General features: G+C 36.0%; 3 protein-coding genes across 3 annotated transcripts in view; 1 reads left to right on the forward strand and 2 right to left on the reverse strand.

Annotated features, from left to right (window-relative positions):
* The window catches only part of LOC131359908 (uncharacterized), a 28,587-nt gene extending 27,627 nt beyond the window's left edge, over nt 1-960 (reverse strand). The window contains exon 1 of the mRNA XM_058400055.1: nt 803-960. Coding sequence (XP_058256038.1) covers nt 803-902 — 100 coding nt within the window. The 5' untranslated portion in view covers nt 903-960. The remainder of the gene's footprint in view (nt 1-802) is intronic.
* Nucleotides 11-14,792, forward strand: LOC131359304 (uncharacterized). The gene is made up of 3 exons (XM_058399065.1): nt 11-299; nt 5,833-6,159; nt 14,498-14,792. Exons 2-3 carry the CDS (start codon nt 5,834-5,836, stop codon nt 14,790-14,792), a joined length of 621 nt encoding a protein of 206 aa, XP_058255048.1. The 5' UTR covers nt 11-299; nt 5,833.
* Nucleotides 14,728-20,045, reverse strand: vgll2b (vestigial-like family member 2b). The gene is made up of 4 exons (XM_058399064.1): nt 19,631-20,045; nt 19,056-19,350; nt 16,706-17,122; nt 14,728-14,864 (listed from the first exon to the last, which is right to left on the reverse strand). The coding sequence occupies exons 1-4, from the start codon at nt 19,715-19,717 to the stop codon at nt 14,821-14,823; spliced, it is 843 nt and encodes a 280-aa protein (XP_058255047.1). The 5' UTR covers nt 19,718-20,045; the 3' UTR covers nt 14,728-14,820.
* Between the last annotated feature and the right edge of the window lie 1,077 nt (nt 20,046-21,122).

The following is a 21,122-nucleotide window of genomic DNA, read 5'->3' on the forward strand; positions in this document are numbered from 1 at the left end:
AGAAGAAGAAAAAGTGTGTGATCGACAGGGTCTGGAACTTCTGCAAATTTGCAGTGTAAAATGGAAGATTTTATGTCTTGTTCTTCCATCATGAAATAAGTTAAATTAAGTTTGAATAAATATAAAAAATTATATAAATTCCTTTTTTTAGGCGGATACTTTTATACATGCCTAAAAAAAAGCCTCCTGGAACCCTATATGTCTGGTACAGGGGTGCTGGAAGATCTAAGGGCTAAGAAATTTTGACTGCCTAAGGTGTCCTGAAGATTGGACTGAAGAATGATTGAAGCTGAATAAAGGTAATATTACCTACATCAACACATTATTAATCTATTAATTGAAATATTGATTAACATAACCAGACCTTGTTGTGTAGTTCTGCCTACAGTACAGTACAATTTACACAACAGGCAATGGATGTACTCCAAATCACTATGGTAACATTATTTACAGAAATAATATACAGTAGATTTAACTTAAGTGTAATTATTTCAAAAAGAATGGTGTTGATTTATTAATGACATTTTTACTACACACACACACACACACACACACACACACACACACACACACACACACACACACAGGCTGTAGCATCAACCAATGCCAAAATGACAGTCATATAGTGCACAGAAATTTTGAACTAATGCAAGCTAATGAAAATCTAACGCAATGTATTTTTTTGTCACAAGCACAATTTTATTGCAAAGATGTTTAAAGGTGTGCTTTGTGTTTGATACAGTGTATTTGTCCAACTAGAAAATAAATCAACTTAAATAGTGATTTCAAGCGGATTTCTCACCAAACTTCAATTTCCAATTCTGAAACTCCTGCTCTTCTTTACGCACACTGTCTGCATTAGCCAGAGCCATGATAGCAGTGAAAACAAACAAAACCCTCATTCTGCAAAGGCTAAAAGTTAATCCGTCGTTAATACGTGTCGAAAAGACAATGTGAATTGAATACTGTTAGCTTTTGCTATTCTACTAGGTGTTACTCCACCCATCCTGTTTACTGCTTTTACTTTTTCCGATCCACAAAGGTATGAAATGCAAAAGTGAAACCAATTGTCTGTGTAAGGATAGGATGAAGTGAGTGCAAATGCATTTTAGCTTTTTATTTAAAAAGTATACTGGCAGTTTGCATACCCTGAAAGAAATTGTTAAACATATATTTGGAAAATATGACTGATAATGCAAAAGATTTTATTTTTTAATATTTAAGAATAGTGTTCATGTGAAGTCATTAATTATCACATAGTTGTTTGACTCATTTTTAACACCTGATGATAACTGAAATCACCCAAACAATCCTGATCAATAGTTTACATAGCCTTGAATATTTGGCTGCATTATAAATACACAGGTTGACACACAGAGGTTTCAGTGGCTTTCAAAGTGAAGTTTCCACACCTTTGACTCATTGTAATTGACTCATTGTAATTAGTGTCGGTGCAAAAATAGTCAGTGAGTTTCTCGGCTCATGAGGTGATGCACTGACTTAGCTGGATACTGCACCAGGGGAAGACAAAAGAACTGCCAATGGACCTGTGTAATAAGGTAGTTGAACTTTCTAAAGCAGGTAAAGGATATAAGAAGATATCTCAGCACTTGAAAATGCCAGTAAGTACTATTCAAACTGATAAAGAGGTGGAAAATAAGAGGTTCTGTTGATACAGAAAGAAAGATTTCACCCACTACTGCCAGACGAATTGTTGGGGACGCAAAGAAAAAACTACAAACAACTTCGAGAGAAATCTTTTATATTTCTCTTGTATTATTTTTGGATCTCTTATGTTTTGGGGCTGTGTGAGCTCTAGTGACACAGGGAAGTTAGTCAAAATTGATGGAAAGATGAATGCATCATGTTATCAGAAAATACTGGCAGACAATTTGCATTCTACATCACGAAAGCTTTGCAAGGGATGCTCTTGGATGTTCCAGCATGACAATGACCCAAAGCACAATCCCAATGGCTACAGCAAAAAAAAGGTGAAGGTTCTGGAGTGACCATCACAGTCTCCTGATGTCAGTATCATTGAGACACTTTGAGAAGATCTCGAACATGCAGTTTGTGCAAGACAACCAAAAAATTTACAGGAACTGGAGGCATTTTGCCAAGACGAATGGGCAGCCATACAACCTGAGAGAATTAAGAACCTAATGCACAATTATTACAAAAGACTGCATGCCATCATGGGTGCAAAAGGGGATAAAACACAATGTTAGAAACTAAAGGTAAGCAAACTTTTGAACAGGGATTATTTCCTCATCATCGTCATGTTTTGTTTGATGATAGTGCCATTAGGTTATGCCTTACATATGAACTTGAGTCCTATAAGAAATAAAATAAATTTATTTTGCCTTCTCAATCATGTTTATTTATTTATTAGACACCATTATAGCAGCTATGATAACTGTATATCCTGTTTATACCTTGTACCTGTGGTACAATAGGAAATATCTGCATATATGTTCTAAATTTCTGTATGTTATCTGTTATGTCACATGATGGAATACTTTTGATTCATGCTTCTTGAAAAGTTTCTGTTAATTATATACAGTTATCTTCTTAATAGTAAACTGCCAGCACACTCTTGTGCAATGGAACAATCACAGAGTGATTCAGTAGTGCTTTTTTCACAGCTTTGATTCACTCGTAGATAAACAGGTTTTCATACCACACATAGAAATCTATGGGTGAGTGACTGCTGTTATGTGTTTTATTACTTCACTCTCTATGTCCTCACAAGGGTAGGAGTCTTCTATGTCCAGTCCTCCATTTTCTTTAACATATTCAAAGGCCGGGTCTCACCACCCAACTGGCAGCCTGTGGTCCTAAATTTTCAGAGCAATCCACCTGCTACTCACTCAATAAAAAACAGTTTTTTTCTTCCAATCACATGGAAGTGATTGGAACACCTGATTCTGATTATTTGGATGGGTGAGCGAATACTTTTGGCAATATAGTGTATATATATGTATATATATATATATATATATATATATATATATATATATATATATATATATATATATATATATATATATATATATATATTTTTTTTTTTCATTCCTTTTTCTAAGTATTACTGCCTAGCCTCTTTACTATTACTTCATCTTTCGCCTCTTTTCCTTTTGTACAGAAGAACTTGAATAGGAAGTTAAAGTGAAACCAACTGGGTACTTATCATTGTGTAAAGGCTGGTTTCTCTGTACCAAAAGCCATCCACTTAACAATATGCAAGCCTGTGGCACATACGTTAATATCTGTATTCTTCATATATTATTATATATCATTGTATTATATACCATTACAGTATGCTGTATGTACATTTTGGAGAAAGAAAAACAGCTCAGTGTTTAGGCGGATGGTATTCTGAGTATGTGACCTACTGAAGCAGTGTTAATGTATAGAGACTTCAAAGCACTTTGTATGTTGCTCTGGATAAGAGCGTCAGCTAAATGCCAGAAATGTAAATGTACATCCATTTCTGGTCCAGTGTTTGTGACACATGACTTCAAATCATGAAAATTTTAACTCAATATACTGTATATTAGTACATTATTTTTAACACAGGAGTAAATTAGTTTCAACACTGGGGGAAGTGTCATAAAACCACTAACATGTAATTAACCTTCCTTTTTAATAGGCATTTAATTTTTTCTGAAAACCAGCCTTTCATTGTCGGATGAGTTTATCTCTGTTTGATAACTGGAATCAAGCTCATACTGTCAATAATTCCATGAATCATCTCTTGCCTAGATGTCCATCACAAAATGACAAACCAGATGACAACCGGTTGGCACACAAGCATGCTGCTTTGAACACTGGTGGAACATGAGATTTTTCTAAAACCACTGGTGTTTAATTAACCTTTCTTCTGAAGTGACTGGTAATTTTGTCTAACCAATCATCTTGTATTGTATGAGAGGACTATCTGTGACTGGTAACCAGAATCAAGCTTATGCTGTCAAGCTCACAAAAAGTCTAATTCGATGACATCCAGTTGTAACACATGCATGCTGGTTAATTTTTGGTTTAGCCTTCTGAAAAGACAGTGATTAAATGTAACTAAGTAATGTTATGGCATTAACAGATCACATAGTTTATATCTAGGTGTAGATTTCAAGCACATGTGTACCTAATATTGAATATCCCACTGAGACAGGGAAGAAAAGGGAGAATAGGGAGCCATTACTTATGGCAGAAGGTGCGCTAAAGGTGCAAAGCTTTTCCAAGACAGTGTGTGAGTCTAAAGTATTTAAAAATGTTCAGTAAACACTTTTAGCAGGAGAAACCAAGACAAGGACAGACTACTTAGTACAATTGTGTTTTTATTTATGTTATTGAAAAGTATGATTACAGATAACACCCATATTTATTATCGTATTGAAATCTAGGTTTAAAAATTAATACATTCATTTTAAAGTAAAATATGGCAGCTGTTCAGTCAGGAGTTTCAGCTCTGTGATTTCAGCTGCATATGTTATGAGCTGCTGACATGTGCCAGTAAGCGTTGAATTGTTCCAGCCTACTGAAACCAGATGAGATAGATCCTCCTACTTTGTAGAAGGTGGAAGCTTACTTCCAGACAACATGTGTTTCAGTTTCTTAGAAAGGGTTTTGCACATATTCATACTTCCTGTTTTTCTTCCTCTTGCAATCTTCACGCAAGTTATTCAGTGCTTCTTCAGTGTCAGATGATATTAACTGAGTGCACAGGAAAAAAATACACATTACATCACATTACAAAAGCATGAAATCTTTTCATGTAACTATAAGAGTAGTGAGTCATTGGTCCTACAAATTATTTTCTTTATAGAAAATGTAAAAAGATTCTCACTTAATTTGTATTTTTGGTGTGGAGGACTGGAAAAATTAAATAGGAAAATGAGTTGCTTATTTAGTACTGTGGACGTTAGGCATATAAAAAGTTAAAAGCATGACAATAAAACCTATGTATGTAACTAAAGTCATGGCTCTTAGTGTATGGTCCACAAAATCCCACAGGCCTATGAGGTTTAAATTTTATTCCTTTTGTATAAATCAAGACCTACTATCCAAAATTGTTATATTTTTTTCGATTTTTAATGTTCTTTTACCATTGGACCAGTTACTTCAGTCCAAAATGTAATAACGCAATAAAATAAGCATTATTTCAAGTTAATAAAAATGTATTGTGTTTGTGACGACTTAAGGAATAAAGTTATTAAAGACATAATAAAGATACAATAAAGGTATTATTGTAAAGGTGTAAAACATTATGCCTACAATTAATAACACTAATAGTTACATAGATTTATATTTTGTTGAATATATTATTTTTATTAATATATTAAGTTTATTAAAGGAATATGAGCAAGGGCTGTGTGTGATTGACTCAAAAGTTTGGACACACCTTCTAATTCAGAATCAGAATCAGAAAAAGTTTTATTGCCAGGTACAGCAAAGGGTCAGCAAGGAGCACTTTACAGTACTAGGAATTTGTCTTGGTGTCAGGTGCAAACATTTACACAGGTAAATAATTTAAATAAATACTGTATAAGGTGACTTGTACGAAAATTAGTGCAATAGAAAAATGTAAAAAAGTGAAAGTGACTGTAACATATATACAGATGTGAGGTATGTACAGGAGTGTAGAATGAGATAAGTATTGTGTACAAAAGTGTGAGTTTGAATGAACAGTAGTGCAATTTAGAATGTTGAAGTGAGTGTCTGGGTTGGGGGGGTCATCTGGGGGTAAGTTAGGCACTGTTCACTGCAGTGGGGAAGAAACTGTTCTTGTGGCGTGAGGTCCGGAGGTGAGGGACTGAAAAAGTTTGTTTCCAGGATGAGAGGGGTCAGCTGTGATCTTGGCTGCACGTCTCTGGGTCCTAGAGAGGTACAGCTCCTGGAGAGATGGAAGACTGCAGCCGATCACCTTCTCAGCAGAGTGGATGACACACTGAAGCTTGGCCTTGTCCCTGGCTGTAGCTGCAGCAAACCAGACTGTGATGGAGGATGTGAGGATAGATTCGATGATAGCGGTGTAGAAGTCCACCAGCATCTTCTCAGGGAGGAGAAACTTCTTCAGCTGCCGCAGGAAATACATCCTCTGCTGAGCCTTCTTAGTGAGGGAGCTGATGTTCTGCTCCCACTTGAGCTCCTGGGTGATGGGTGAGTCCATGGTCTTTCCTGATGTTTATTTCTTTCTACATTGTAAAACAATGCTGAAGGAGGCTGAAATACACAATAAACAATAATTTGAACAGTTGATATTGAGATATGTCTGCTACTGATGCTCTGTAAAGCCTTCGTAACGGCTCTAATCTGAGGTGCTGTTATTGGTGATTTCCGAGGCTGGTAACTCTAAATGAACTTCTCCTCTGCAGCAGAGGTAAGTTTTGGTCTTGCTTTCCTGGGATGGTCTTCATGTGAGCCAGTTTCATCATGGTGCTTGATGGGTTTTGCAAATGCACTTGACAATACTGTTCTTGCAAGAACTATTCCAGAACACCTGACCTTCGTGTCTTAAAATAACAACTGACTGTTTTTTGTTGTCATTACATATGGATTACTTAAGTCCATGTGTGTTATTTCATAGTTTTGAACTCTCCAGTATTGTTCTAGAATGTAGAAAATAAATCCCTAAACAAAAAACACTGAATTAAAAGGTGTGTCCAAACTTTTGACTGGTAGTGTATATCAGAAGGTCTGAATTGGAGCATATTCAGCGAGACATGTTTATGACAGCTATAGTAATGTTTACCTGCTGAACTGGAAATAAACTTCCTTCTGCTATGTCACATGATGGTACATTGACACAGTTATATGTGTCTTATGATGCAGGGTTCAAGTAGATGACTTTTTCATTAAATATGAATATTGGCACTGAACATGGCATCATAAAACAACCAGAGAATGATTCAGCAGTCTTTTTTCACAGACTTTGGTAAATGAGCCAGATTAGCAGATTATTATACTATGTGTAGACATTTTGTGGGTTAAGCAAAGGGCTATTAAAAAAAAGGCTATGAAAAATAAAGTTTTGATGCATGCACATGGTTGTTTTCCAATAATCTGCATAAAGGAAGTTATTTGTTTTTATTTTTCTGTAAGTGTGGAGTCATGTGCTCGTCTGCTGAGAGTTTATCTGCTTCACACTGCAATGACACAGTGCTTGCCTTGCAAAATCCCTGAACACAAACAAGAATGTGTGACTCATTATAGTTATGAACATGCCATTTGATATGTAGATGAGAGTATGAGAGAAAACTGTTGTACAGGAAAGCCTGAACAATTCTAATAGATTTTTGGTTTTATTCAACAATGATGTATATTGCTTCATGAATTCATAATCTACCTCATAACATCTTGTATGCTTCTTTGATCCTGAGTGATTTTACTCATATTGTCTTTGAGGGCTTGGACAATGTCAAAGGAATGAAAAAAAGTCCCATTTTACTATTGTATCTGGAAACCAGCACTATTTAAACTCACAAAACTTAGATATACTTCATGAAAACATTTTAAATATATTACCCTTTGACATACCTTTGATGGTAGACTGGAAAATATAATAAATCATTAAAATGTCCATTGGAGGTCCATTACGGTTACTATGATTTAACCATAATTCTATTATTTCAAATCTATGATTCATAAGCATCAGTTACTCTTAATCCTTATTCATATATCAGTAGGTGCAATTCTTTTCTGTCTCAGTGCTGCCACCTTACACTTATCTCAACAGTCTGAAAGTCCTGCCCATGATTTCTCATAATCTTGCAAAGGATCTAGCCACAATCTAGCACAAAATGTTCTCCTTTTTTTTATTATTAGTTTTTCAACAAAGATTTCTTTCAAGAGTGGAATTCCACTGTGGTTGTTTTATCCAAAGAGAATTATAGAAATGACATGCACTTATATATGGATGGAAAAAAAGACATAGTTCACTTGCGTGTAGAGAAAACAAGCATGTGACTATTGTGCCATGCTACAGCTGTGCCAGCTTTCCCCTATATAATCAGGTGACGTATGCTTCAAACCACAATTATTTTTCTATAGCAAGAAAGAGAGAGAGAAAGAGAAAGAGCACACCACCACAGTATCTCACAGAAACAGAAAAACCACTTGTGTACATCATTATATGCAATTCAGCATAGCTGTGGTTTCAGCACCTTTTGCGAAATGGCAGGCCAGGAGGACATCTTACATTCACATGAAACCTAGGGCACTTGTTCTGTGAAATACCTAATACACGCACACACAATAATATGTTAGACTCCCAACCCTACATTCTAGGGTCAAGCTTAAAGTATAAAGTCAACATTTATAAAACATGGGGCTTTTTTTCTGTGAAAATGTACAGCACTCGCTGCCAATATGGGCACAATTTGTCGAAGACAATTGTGTAAGAAGCATACATATGCATGATATGTGGGAAATTATGAAGTCTGCATTTTATATTTTTATTTTTTTCTGCTATTTATTTTGTTATTTTTTAGATTTATCTGTTATTGACTGATGTGCAAAATAACGATACAATATATATATATATATAATGTATATATATATAATGTTGTGGCCAAACTGTAGTATATATTTAGTTACTTTAGTGATACGTGTAAGTGTTTGTTTTGTGAATTTAACGTGTACTCTAAAGGTTTGTTTTAACATGTTGTAGCTGAATATATGTTAGGCTGATGTGTCATCAATATAATGCGGTAATTTTATTTATTTGTAATTCAGAGGGATTCCTGTCTATTGCTCATTTCAGATTTGTTTAATATCAGCTACTAAAACCGGCTACCACATTTATTAATGGAGAAAGATGACCCGCATAAAACTGTCACGTTGTTTGTTTTGATGGTTTCTGTGGGCTGTTTAAAGCAGTACTGGCAAGACGCCTACATATTCTCTTTCTGTTTCCTGGAACAGGTTTTTAACTACGTCAAACGTCCTGTTTGTTTCTCCACAAGTCACTCTTCATCATTCTTTCTGTCTCTCTCTGAGTGTCGAACGGACAGATTACCCGTTTTACAGACCAATATTAAGAAGTGGTAAAAGTACCCAAACTGCTACTACTCTACTCTCTCTAAGCTAAAATCAGAAAGTAAAGACTCCTACATTTACTTAAGTATGTAATTAAAATGATACACAAAACAAAACAAAAATAAAAACATCAGCCTCAAATACCACACTGGTTTTAGGTACTTTTCATAAATCTGTGTCCCAATGAACATGGGGAAAATCATAGCTAAAGTTAACTGTCAAAAGCTTTATTACTGGATGCAAATCTACTCCATGTTAATAGCTAGCTAACCTTTCAGCAATTAGGAATTAGCCAAGGATAAGGATAACAACCAAGGATAACAGCAACTGTCTCGCAAATGTTAGCTAGCCTGATAAAAACTCTTATGATACAACCTATGCTAGCTAATGCTAGCTATCAGAAAGATTAGGAATTAGTTAAGGCTAACAAAGAACAGCTTTATTCCTAATCTTCCAAATGTTAGCTAGCATGATAACAGCCCAAGTCCATCAGAATTTCTGTTTAAACCAGTACTGCTAAGGCGCCTAGGTCTTTTCTTTCAGTTTCTTGGAATATTTCTAAAACTACTTAGCTTTATTCCTATTCTTGCGAATAGTTAGTTAGCATGATAACAGCTCTTCTGAAAGTCCATAAGAATTTCCGGTTTTGAGACACATACATTTACCATAACACTTGGACTTAAAACAATAACACAAGTCATGTGACTGAAACTACTCTGAGATTGACATACCCCGGGGGGCGAGACCACCACAACATCTCACAGGAAAACCACTCTTTCATCCTGTTACTGTATCACTTCTCATACACAATATGATTTGGATTTTTTTTTCTGCTTGTTTATTTGTTTGTTTGTTTAATTGTTTTATTGTTTTATGGCAGTGCATAAAAGATTTTGACCTTCGTTTGTAGTATTCTGCTTTGTCAGGCTATAGAGAGCATGCGCCTTTATTTGGCCAATTAAATCTTAGAAAGATTCATACACATGACCCGCTGTTATCTTGCTGTTGTTTTCATACTCTCACACATGGTTGTGGTAATGTGTTGGGAACACTTGGTCAGCACTCCTGTGTGCAAGAGTTTTTCTTGTGAAATAGGCTAAATTAAGGGGAAATACTGAGCACAAAATCATTACGATTATGATATGTTTTGCAATATCTTTACAAAACATATCTTTATGCTTAACCTGTGATCTTTGGTAAGGTTTAAACATGTGACTGTTATCGCAGATGTTATGATTGGGTTACAGTGTGTGTGTTGGGATTGTTAAGTTTTTTTTTGTTGTTTCGCTAGCACAACAGGTTTACTATATTTGTGAAACAGTGAAATGGTATGAATAAATATGAGATACTTTGGATTCTTTTGTAGTTAATAAACGTAGTGAATAAAAATAAATACTTCCTGTGTTAGTTACTCATTACTTATTAATACACATTTGGTGTTTATTGTGGAATATTATGGTTTTCATTGCTTCATTCAATTATTTATCTTAAGTAATTTATCTATTCTTTTTGTAAGTTTCTATATGTTTATTGTTTGAGCTTATAAGTTGGATGAGCAAAGAATTTCAAGCATGTTCAAAGCGTGTTAGCTGTGCTAAGAAGCTCTGCTAGGAGTTTTGTACTAAAACTAAAACCGAAACTGTATAATTTTAAACTAACAAAAAAAAACCTAAGGTTGTGTTACTAATTTTAACTAATGGTTTATGGGAAAGGATTTGTCAAAGTACAAAGTGCAACCTTTTTTTTGTTCTTCCTTTGTTTGATTATAGAACATGAGCAACACCAACAGGTCACTGTGGTAACACAGGTCTAGCATTAAAATGTACACTACCAGTCAAAAGTTTGGACACACCTTTTAATTCAATGTTTTTTGTTTAGGGATTTATTTTCTACATTCTTGAACAATACTGGAGATTTCAAAACTATGAAATAACACACATGGACTTAAGTAATCCATATGTAATGACAACAAAAAACAGTCAGTTGTTATTTTAAGACACGAAGGTCAGGTGTTCTGGAACAGTTCTTGCAAGAACAGTATTGTCAAGTGCATTTGCAAAACCCATCAAGCACCATGATGAAACTGGCTCACATGAAGACCATCCCAGTAAAGCAAGACCAAAACTTACCTCTGCTGCAGAGGAGAAGTTCATTTAGAGTTACCAGCCTCAGAAATCACCAATTAACAGCACCTCAGATTAGAGGCGTTATGAAGGCTTTACAGAGCATCAGTAGCAGACATATCTCAATATCAACTGTTCAAACGAGATTATTGTGTATTTCGGCCGCCTTCAGCATTGTTTTACAATGTAGAAAGAAGACCATGGAATTAGAAGGTGTGTCCAAACTTTTGACTGGTAGTGTAGCTTCTTATAAAAATCACATTTCATCAACAGTGACTAGCCTTACACGACCTAATAACATTATAACCCCTACTTTTAAGATAAAGTATGAATCAAAACAGTGTAAAGAAATTCCATTCCTGTTGGAGTTGGGTAATTCCACTGTATCTGCAATGAGGAAGCAATACAGATCAATACAGATAGAGGGCAGTGCCTTCTCTTTAAGTCCTTATGCAGCTTAAAAGAACATTAGGAGGCTTTAACAGCAAATTTCCTATGTAGTAGCCTTAGTGTACCTTAATTATATCAAGACAAAATTATTATTGGAGCTTCTGATATGAAATTTCCCTTTTATGTAGGTCTATCTGTGTGTGTGTGGGTGTGTGTGCAACTTATACTAAAGTTCATTAATTAAACTGCATTCAGATCTGGAAAAAAAAATAAGAGACCACTGCAAAATAATGAGTTTCTTATGTTTTTTTCTTACAGGTTCATGTATTGGTGAGATAAAGAGTTTTGTTTCATTTTTTGTGAACTGCTGACAATATTTCTCCTAAATTCAAAATATAACTATTGTTATTTAGAGTCTATATTTAAAGGAAATGACAACACATCAAAATAACCCATTTGTAAAATGTAAAAATTGTGTTCAGTCTTTGGCTAAATAACATTAAGAAATCAGTGTTTGGTGGAATAACCCTGATTTGCATGTGTTTTGGCTCCATGCTCTCCACCAGTTTTTCACATTGCTGTTGGGGAACTTTATAGCTCTCTTTTTGCAAAAAAGCAAACAGCTCAGCTTTGCCTGATGGTTTGTGATCATCCATCTTGATGACATTCCAGAGGTTTTCAATAGGGTTCAAATCTGGAGATTGGGCAGTAGTTTCTTATTTTTTCCAAATATATATATATATTTGGAAAAAAATAATAATAAAATAATAAATTATATATATATATATATATATATATATATATATATATATATATATATATATATATATATATATATATATATATATATATTATAATTAATATAATTATATATATATGTGTGTTCGTGTGCATGTGCATACAAATCAAATAGTATTTAACAGATTAATAACAGATATAACTAGTATAAAAAAAAATGGGGAGACCACTGGAGACAACAAATATTATTAGCAATAAGAAGAAGAAGAAGAAGAAGAAGAAGAATTTCATTAAGATTGGGAAAGGGTAGAGGACAATGAAGAGGGCCAGTAATAGTAATAATATTAATAATAGTAGTATTACATTATAAGTGAATAAATATTTAATAATTATTAGGGTTGCCTCACATCCCATGGCTACAACATACTGTAACTTAACTTTATGTCATGCCGCAACGGGAGTGCAAAGAAAAAAATGTATATATATTTTACATAACGTTTTTAGCAGATAGACACATATTTAAATTTATCCTTTAACTCCCAAGCATGGAGAAAATGGGAGTGTTGTATCAGGATGGGCATCCTGCGTATGTGGACAAAATGGTCCGCTGTGGTGACCCTGATCACAGAGCAGGTAAAAGAAAATAGTGTACATTTATAGAAGAAAAATAATTTATAATCCCACTTGTGTCAGGTGTCACCCAGATGAGGATGGGTTCCCTTTTGAGTCTGGTTCAAGAAAGTTTCTTTCTCTTATCGACTCATGGAGATTTTTCTTGCCTCCGTTGCTTTTGGCAAGGAGAGCTTGGGATCCTGCTTGACCACCAGGGGACACTATTGTCTAATAATATAAATAAACCACAATATACATTAGGCGTAGGGTCCTACACGTGTATAAATTGAATAAGTAAATAAGATGTACCTCGATCATATAGGTCACACTCATGGCATGTCCATGTGTAGCCAATAAAACACACACACATTCTCACACACACGCGTACCATCTTGTTCAACAGCAGTGACAGCTTCTCACTACATGCCAATGCTTCACCGGCATTCACACACTCTATAATTTGGCAACCCAATGCATTCAGTCATGTTTGATTTACAGTGTGTCAAAACACTTGTTAAAGTTAATCCCAGTTCATCTGAGAGAAATGATCATTTATTCCATTACAGCAGACTGAAAAAGACTTTATTTGTATGCGAACTTAAATAAATAGAAGCAAAAAAAAAAAAAAAACACAAATGTGCGTCTTATATTCAACAACTTCAGCAAAGAACCCAGATCATATTTGGAAAGATAAGCTTTTATTGCTTCACATATTTCATTTTGTGGGTTTTTCTCTTCATGATAAGTTAACTGTATTTGATTTCATTTGCTATGAATTTAACATTCCTTGAAGATAACATTCTTTCCTGAGATCACATGACAGTAAAATAGTGAGCAATTATAGAATTTATTTAATGGCTTGAAAAATGATTTTTTTTTTTTTTAAAAAAAGCAGGCCATAAACAAACAACTGTCTGTATAGCATTCAGGAAGAATGTAGAATAAAACTGTGTGTTATGAATGTTTAGTGAGATATTAAATATGATTAAATATCAAAATGCCTTTGCTTTTATTTTATTTTTCCTCAATTGTCTTAATTATGTTAAAAAAAAAAAACAAAATGACAAAATTTTCTAGAAAAAAATGAATATTGTGTTGATGACAAACGTAAAACAGTAGCTTGCTACCACAGAAAACAAGAAAAACAAATGAAATAAAATACATGATTTCATGGACAGGGTTTTTGTAGTAATTATACATGACAAAATGGCACATAGAGACATGACATACATGAATACATTAAAATTTTATATACATAATTTCCCAACTGAAGCTACTTTATTGTAAAAGGTTTCTAAATAGAACACTTCCACAAATCACTGGCCTTCAAATGTAGTCAAATTCATTCGATACACTTTCATATTTAAAATGAAATGAATAATAGACTTCATTAATAAGAAAAACAAACAACCATAAATATCCTTTTGCAACTTATATTTTCTCCATATCCAACAAATAACATAATACAAAGTGTGATAAATATGAAAATCCCGTCACAGAGCTGTAATAAATGCCTTGAATTATACGCTATAACCTTTATTGATTTCATGCTTGTTAATTATTTGTTATTGTTTGTCATTTCTTTATTTTCCATCCAGGATCTCCATTGTTCACTCAAGTCTCTCAAGTCAATTGACTGGCCTGGAAGCAGGATGGGCTTTTTGTTGCACCACACAAAAAAATTCACATGAGAGATTAAAAAAAAAGACAGAGAGTGGAAGGATTACAGAGAAAGGCAGATGCACAAAGCTGGACCCCTCTCGTTTTTCTGCTGTTCTCTCCCCATCCTCTTTTTATCTCCATGGTGCACAGATAAACCTGGCAAGGCCGAAGGGGTCTGATAGAGAGGAGCTCGGTTACAATGGGTCGGTCTCCAGCTCTCCAGAGCTTTAATTGGACGAGTTGATGATCAAGATGGTCGTTAAAACCAGTAGAGCTCCTTTCCTTTCTTATGCGGCTGCAGCCCTGGAGTGCAAAACAGACATGGGCACAAAAGACAAGACAATAAGGATACAGGAAGACACAGGTCACCATGGATGCTTGACGACAATGAGCACAAACATTTGCTTGCACTGGTTTGTACCTGTTCTTCGTTATATATACTCTCTGTATGACATGGAGGTTGTGAGAAAATAGAACGAAATCTCTGACAGAGGTTTTACAGCAGAGTAAAACATTGAGTCAGGTGATCTGAGCAAATAGTCAGGTCTTAGTGATGACTTTTACACCGAAGTTATTTTTGCTATAAGACTTGTGTGTTATAGGAAAATTATGTTGGTGGTGTGATAACAATGTGACTGCTACTGTTACCACCACAAAAGTAAATAATTTCCCATAAAAGAATGTCTTGAAGTGTTTTACTCCACTTACGCCATGACAATTTACCAACACTTACAGTTTTGAATTTATCTGATCATCGTCGATACATCATAATTTTGCCTGTTTATGAGTTGAGCTTAATGTTGTGAACCATCTATGATGCTAATTACTTTCTTACTATTTACTATTTACATTATAAACATTGTCAAGCCTCTGTTTTTATCACTGAGGTTAACAGGACAAAAACACACAACTTGTCATGTTATAAAGAAAGTGGAAAGTGCAATATATTTGTGGCAGAAAAGGTACAGAATGTATAGAAGTATTATTCCATAAATGTTAAATAAACATATCCTAAAAAAAACCCTTTACACTCTGAATGATTATACATTTTTCTCCATTAAATAAAACTTTTTATTAACGCTTAGATTCGGTGGAGTGTCTCCCATACCAGTTCCTGTAAATTAGTACACAGATATGATAACATTTGGAACGAACGCATTGATAGACAGTAAATCTGCTGTTATACAATATTATTGAACACTATCTGACCAATCAGGTATGAGAATTCAAAGGTGCCTTGGTATAAGAAAAAAATAACACTGCCAAAAATAAAAATTAAAAAAATTCAAGCTCCCAATATTTCTAGGACCTGGTTAGAAAATTTCTCTTTTGATATTCACAGCTTCAGGAGTTTCATATAACTTTCTCTTTATGAGTTGTAGCTCAGTGTTTTCTGTTAATATAGAAGAACCCATTTAAGTTCAATTTGAATCAAATGCCAAGAGTAGATAAATTGTCATTTTAGTAATTTATGAGCACATCTGAGGAATATTTGGATATTCCCAACAGTTTTGTTTCATTTCGTTTACACTGTCATTCTATCTTTATATTATACCAAAAAAAAGCTAAAGGCTATATGCTACCTAGCCCACTCATTATTCTCAATCATATGTTAATTCTTTGCATAATAGTTGCTTATGAAAAAATTCCAATAATGATAAATAGGGACTCTTTTCTTAGTAAAGACTTTGTCTTGCTTCCAATGTCACTAGTGGGGATGTACCTGAATATGAAAACATTATTCATAATGAACAGATACAAATCTAGAATCGATTTTTTTTAACCCGAAAGACATTACAAGGTATCAGACTAGAGGTATGCAGGAGAACAATAGTATATATTAAGCTTATAAGACAAAGAAAGATACACTTTGCAATGACAGCATCCTTAGTAACTGCCTGGTCAGGGCCACATTGGTTTAAATTTGGCTACTATTAGGCTAGATTTGTATATTTTGGAAGAAAATGAATTCATTAGTTCACAGGCACGTAAAATAATAAGTGCCTGATTAAAAAAAGCAATCCCATGCAAACATCTCTAGTTGAGACCAATTATGAACTTGAGTATGAACTCTTTAAAACATTCAAGAACTTGGTGTTTTTGCACTTGCACTTTAGAAGCTCAAAGTGCTCAACTGCTCCTACCTGGGTCCATGTTTAGAGCGAGTGCCATGTCTCCTGGTGGGAGCAGTCCAGGCCACGTAGGTGTAGGTTCCAATTTTGCTACATCATAATGGCCAGGCAGGGTGGGGGGCAGGTGGGGTGGCCTGACAGTAGGCATGAGCAGGGGACTATAGTGTGCCTCCAGCCCCGGTGTAGAGTAGAGTTCATGGAGGGACCGTGGGGGTCCATACACCTGACTTTGGGTGTAGCCCCAGGAGTCAGAGGGGTGTGCATGAGGATGGGCATGAGGTAAACCTGCATGTAGAGCTTGAGTGTAAGGGTCCACGGAGTAGGCTGGGGTCCCTGTTGGGTCGCAATGAGGTCGACTGGGAGGTGACGGGTAATTACTGTCCCAGAAGGATGGAGGGAAATTTCTACGACTGTTTGGAGACGTTGGTTCTAGAGAAAGGAAAAGAGATGGAGAAAGAAAGTTAGCTTTAAAACAGAGACTTTGATCTCTGTTTTAAACCAAAAACCAAAAGCAGCTTCATTTTAACGCACGTGCTTTTTAATAACAGGATTAAAATGACCAAAGACCATGGATTTCATCTAAATTTTTCTTTTCATTCTGGCACAAGTCAAATAAAAAAGTGTTTAATGTTTCTATAGAATCTTTTAGTTCAGTGTAAGCATTCCATTTCACAAGTGTCCACGTGTTTTTAGATATTCAATTAAAATCTAGGTCCCATTTTAAGGTTGTCATTTGATGCACCCTTTTATAATACCAGCATATTGATTACTTGCTTGGGCATAAATATTTTTTTCTAGTTTGCTCTCAATTTCTGTTTTTGTTGTTTAAAATAAATAAATGCACATACACTAATCTGGTGTCAACAGTATTACATTTGTATAAATAAACTGTAAAATTTGTCACCTTTTTTTCCTAATTTAAATCAAACCATAAAATTTCCCAATGTCTTATAGCCTCGTTTCGTGAATGTACAGACTGTAGAAACAGGACGCTTTGCTCAACTAGTAACTAAATAAATCACTTTATCAGTATGGTATGGCACGCTAATATAGGATTTCATTAGGGAAACAACAGGCGTGGTCCGAAGGCAGCTGACAGTCAGTAGCAAAGTGTGTCCACATTAGGACCCCTGCTTCTCAGTGAAGTCATGCATGTCACATGATTGCACCTCATTTCTTTCAGCTTGGATCATATGGTGTTGCATGTACCTCAAATGTTCTTATAATAGATCACATAAATAAACAGGGCCTCATGACAGAGAGAGATGGCAGTGAGTGAGTGAGTGAGTGAGGGAACATGACACTGTCAGACAGAATATGAATGACTTGATAAATAAGAAACCGAAAAGAGATCGAAGAGGACTTGAGGCAGTACATGGAGTAAAGGATAGAGAAGGGCTTGTCCCTTCTTTCCCTACAGCATAAGCTTAAACTATATAAGGTAGCAATTTCATGCTGCTTGCAACACAGCACAAGGACTTTGTCACTTTAAATCACCTCCTGTGATGACATCTCTCACTCTGAGATAGTACAACCCAACAAACCCCTCCTAACCCCCTATTACCACATAGCACCTCTCCTGCTCTTCTTCTGCTACCCTCCCCTATTCCTGTCTACAGCCTTCTCACCCCAACAGTTGTTTTCACTAGCCTCGTCAGCCCTTGTAGAATGTCAGGGGGCATTTTATGTTTTTAGCCATTACATTTATATTTAGAATTCTTCCGAAAAAAGACACCGGTGATGTAGTCTGAATCAGAGGAGGGGGGCATCAGACATAAATCTTGGTGTGCGGATAGCTAGGCTGCCTGAGCTGTTTGAAGGCGATACAGCCTCGAGCCTCGGAGCTTACCACCATATTTAAACATAGTATCTGTTGTGAGGCAGGAAGCCACATTGGAAGAGTAGAATATAGATGGCAAAGAGAGCGACATAATTAGAGAGGGGGACGAGGGCAGTGGTATTGTCACTGGGGCCAGTACTCAGGCTTTTAGCGGTCAGAACGATCAGTTATTGTCCTCCAACCATGAGCATACAAATGGTTAAGGAAATTTGTTTATTTTTTGAGATCACCTCAGTTGCCAGGACAGTTTGCAGAAATGACAAAAGGATATGACTGGCGCAATCCTATTATTAATTTAATTTTAAACATTTTCTAATACCTGCTAATATCAATTTAACCTACTGCAGGTGTTCATTCACATCTACATATTGACTCAATCAAAAGCCTAATACTAAAATTACTTAAAGCAAATTTAAGGGTCTAATAAACATTTCTAGATTTTGGAACTACATATAAGAGTTGTGTATGCATGGGAGACTTCCCTAAGGGAATGCACTATATTTGTGCCTTCTCAGGGCTCACCTGTGCTGGCCTGACTGGCTCTCCTCTTTCCATCCATCCCTGTGCAGGAGCTGAGAGCTCTGGAGAAGTGCTCGTCCACCACACTGCTGATGTCCCCTTGGTAGTAGGTAAAAAGGACGCATCGAGAGCTCAGGTACTCAGCTTCCCCCACCTGCTTCTCCTTCTGCCCACCTGAAGAATACGTGGATGAGGACAGGCTCCCTGGCACTGGGTTCCCTCCTAAAACTGGGACCTCCTCTGATCCAGAGGCGTCCATTAGGTTCCTGTGCCGAGACGATGGACTGCTGACACAAGTCTGGGAGAGGGTTGAATGGGAGAGAGCCTTTGCCAAATAGTGTCGTAATAGCCAAACCCATCAATGTGCATGTGTGCATGACTGACAACTAACTTAAGAGTTTTTAACATATTGCACTTTATACAACAGAGAATCCATATCCGTAATTGACTAAAGGTGCAAAACATGCGCCTTTTGCAGGTTTATATGGTGCGCACTTAACCAAGCAAACCCAGTCTTAGAGGTGAAAAAACACAACTATGCAGCAATAATTTCTGAACAGAAGTTGGGGGAAACTCACCGGAAAACTGCCAACGAACGCAGAGGTTCCAGGCGCGTGAGGGGCGAAATGGCCGTAAAGCGGGCGCATGACGTCCGGGCAACTCATGATAAACGCCGCCGGCGCGCCGCTCCCGCGTCCGAAGCCAAAGCGCGCGCTGCCTTCCTGTCCTCGCGCTATCTCCAATTAAAGAGGAAAGAAAAACCAACGGAGGAAGCCGGGTAGATCGATAGATGCAGCCTGCCCGTGGACCGTTTTTTTGCCCCGGCTTCCAGGTGTTCGGCGTGGAGACACAGATTCGGAACCAGTCTTCCTTCTTGAGGGACGTCGGCAATTTGCTTCTGGCCAATCACGGCCATATAGGGGTGTGCACGCAAAAGAGGTGGGGATTCAAAAGGGGTTTCAAGTGCTTCTGGCACACAAAATATCTGAATGATTATGCAGGCTGCTGGTAGAAATGAAAAGAAGGAACATCCTGCTGATGAACATGGATGCGAGACCAACCAGATACCATACTTTAATTTTAAAGTAAACTGTCCACAAATGGACTGTGTTGGTTGCAGTGTTGAAGGGTCAGTAGGTCACTGTCCAGCACCAAAAATAAAACTGGAGGACCCTTAATACCCCCACCCCCCAAAATTCCAGAGTAAAAGTGTACAAAAACACATAACGTTCAATTTGGACGATTAAATAATTTGATAAAACATCATTACAAATTGTTTTTATTATTAGTAATAATTGGAAACATGCACCCATAATTTTCATACACAATCTTCAAATTAAACCTTTACTGGATTATTAATTTACCCAAGAAAACATGCATACACAGCATTCACTCATCTGTTTTCACTCATCAAATTTAAGGTAGTTACTTTATTTATCTAAATAATTTTATAGCCATTATTCAGTTATTGGACTCATATTTATTATGCATTACTAATTATTGGCCAATTGTATGACACTCCTACCAAAACCTCATCTGACCTACACAGGGTCACAGGGGATCCTGGAATCTATCTCATGGAACTCGGGTAAGGCAAGGGACACCCTAGACAGACTGTCTACTCACACACTCACACACCCATTCACACACTATAGATAACTACTAACAACACATGTCTTTGGACTGGGGAAGGAAACCAAAGTACCCAGAGGAAGCCCCTGAAGAATAGAGAGAACTACTTCTATTTGAACACAAAGTTGGAGACAACTCCATGTGTGTTTACAAAGAAAAAAAACTTTGTTAAAAGTGGTAATTCTGTAGACTTTGGGGACATCCTTTAGATTAGATTAGATTAGATTAGATTAGATTAGATTAGATTAGATTAGATTAGATTAGATTAGATTAGATTAGATTAGATTAGATTAGATTAGATGTTGTACCTGACCATTTGTTATTATAGTTTTGAACCTCAGTAAGACAATACATGAAAGCATTTCCTCTTTACAGTTATATATAATTTTAGATTTTGTATATTCAGTGATATATAAATTACATTTTTTGTAGCATTAG

This window comes from Hemibagrus wyckioides, linkage group LG09, assembly GCF_019097595.1.
Source record: "Hemibagrus wyckioides isolate EC202008001 linkage group LG09, SWU_Hwy_1.0, whole genome shotgun sequence".
Lineage (NCBI taxonomy): Eukaryota > Metazoa > Chordata > Actinopteri > Siluriformes > Bagridae > Hemibagrus > Hemibagrus wyckioides.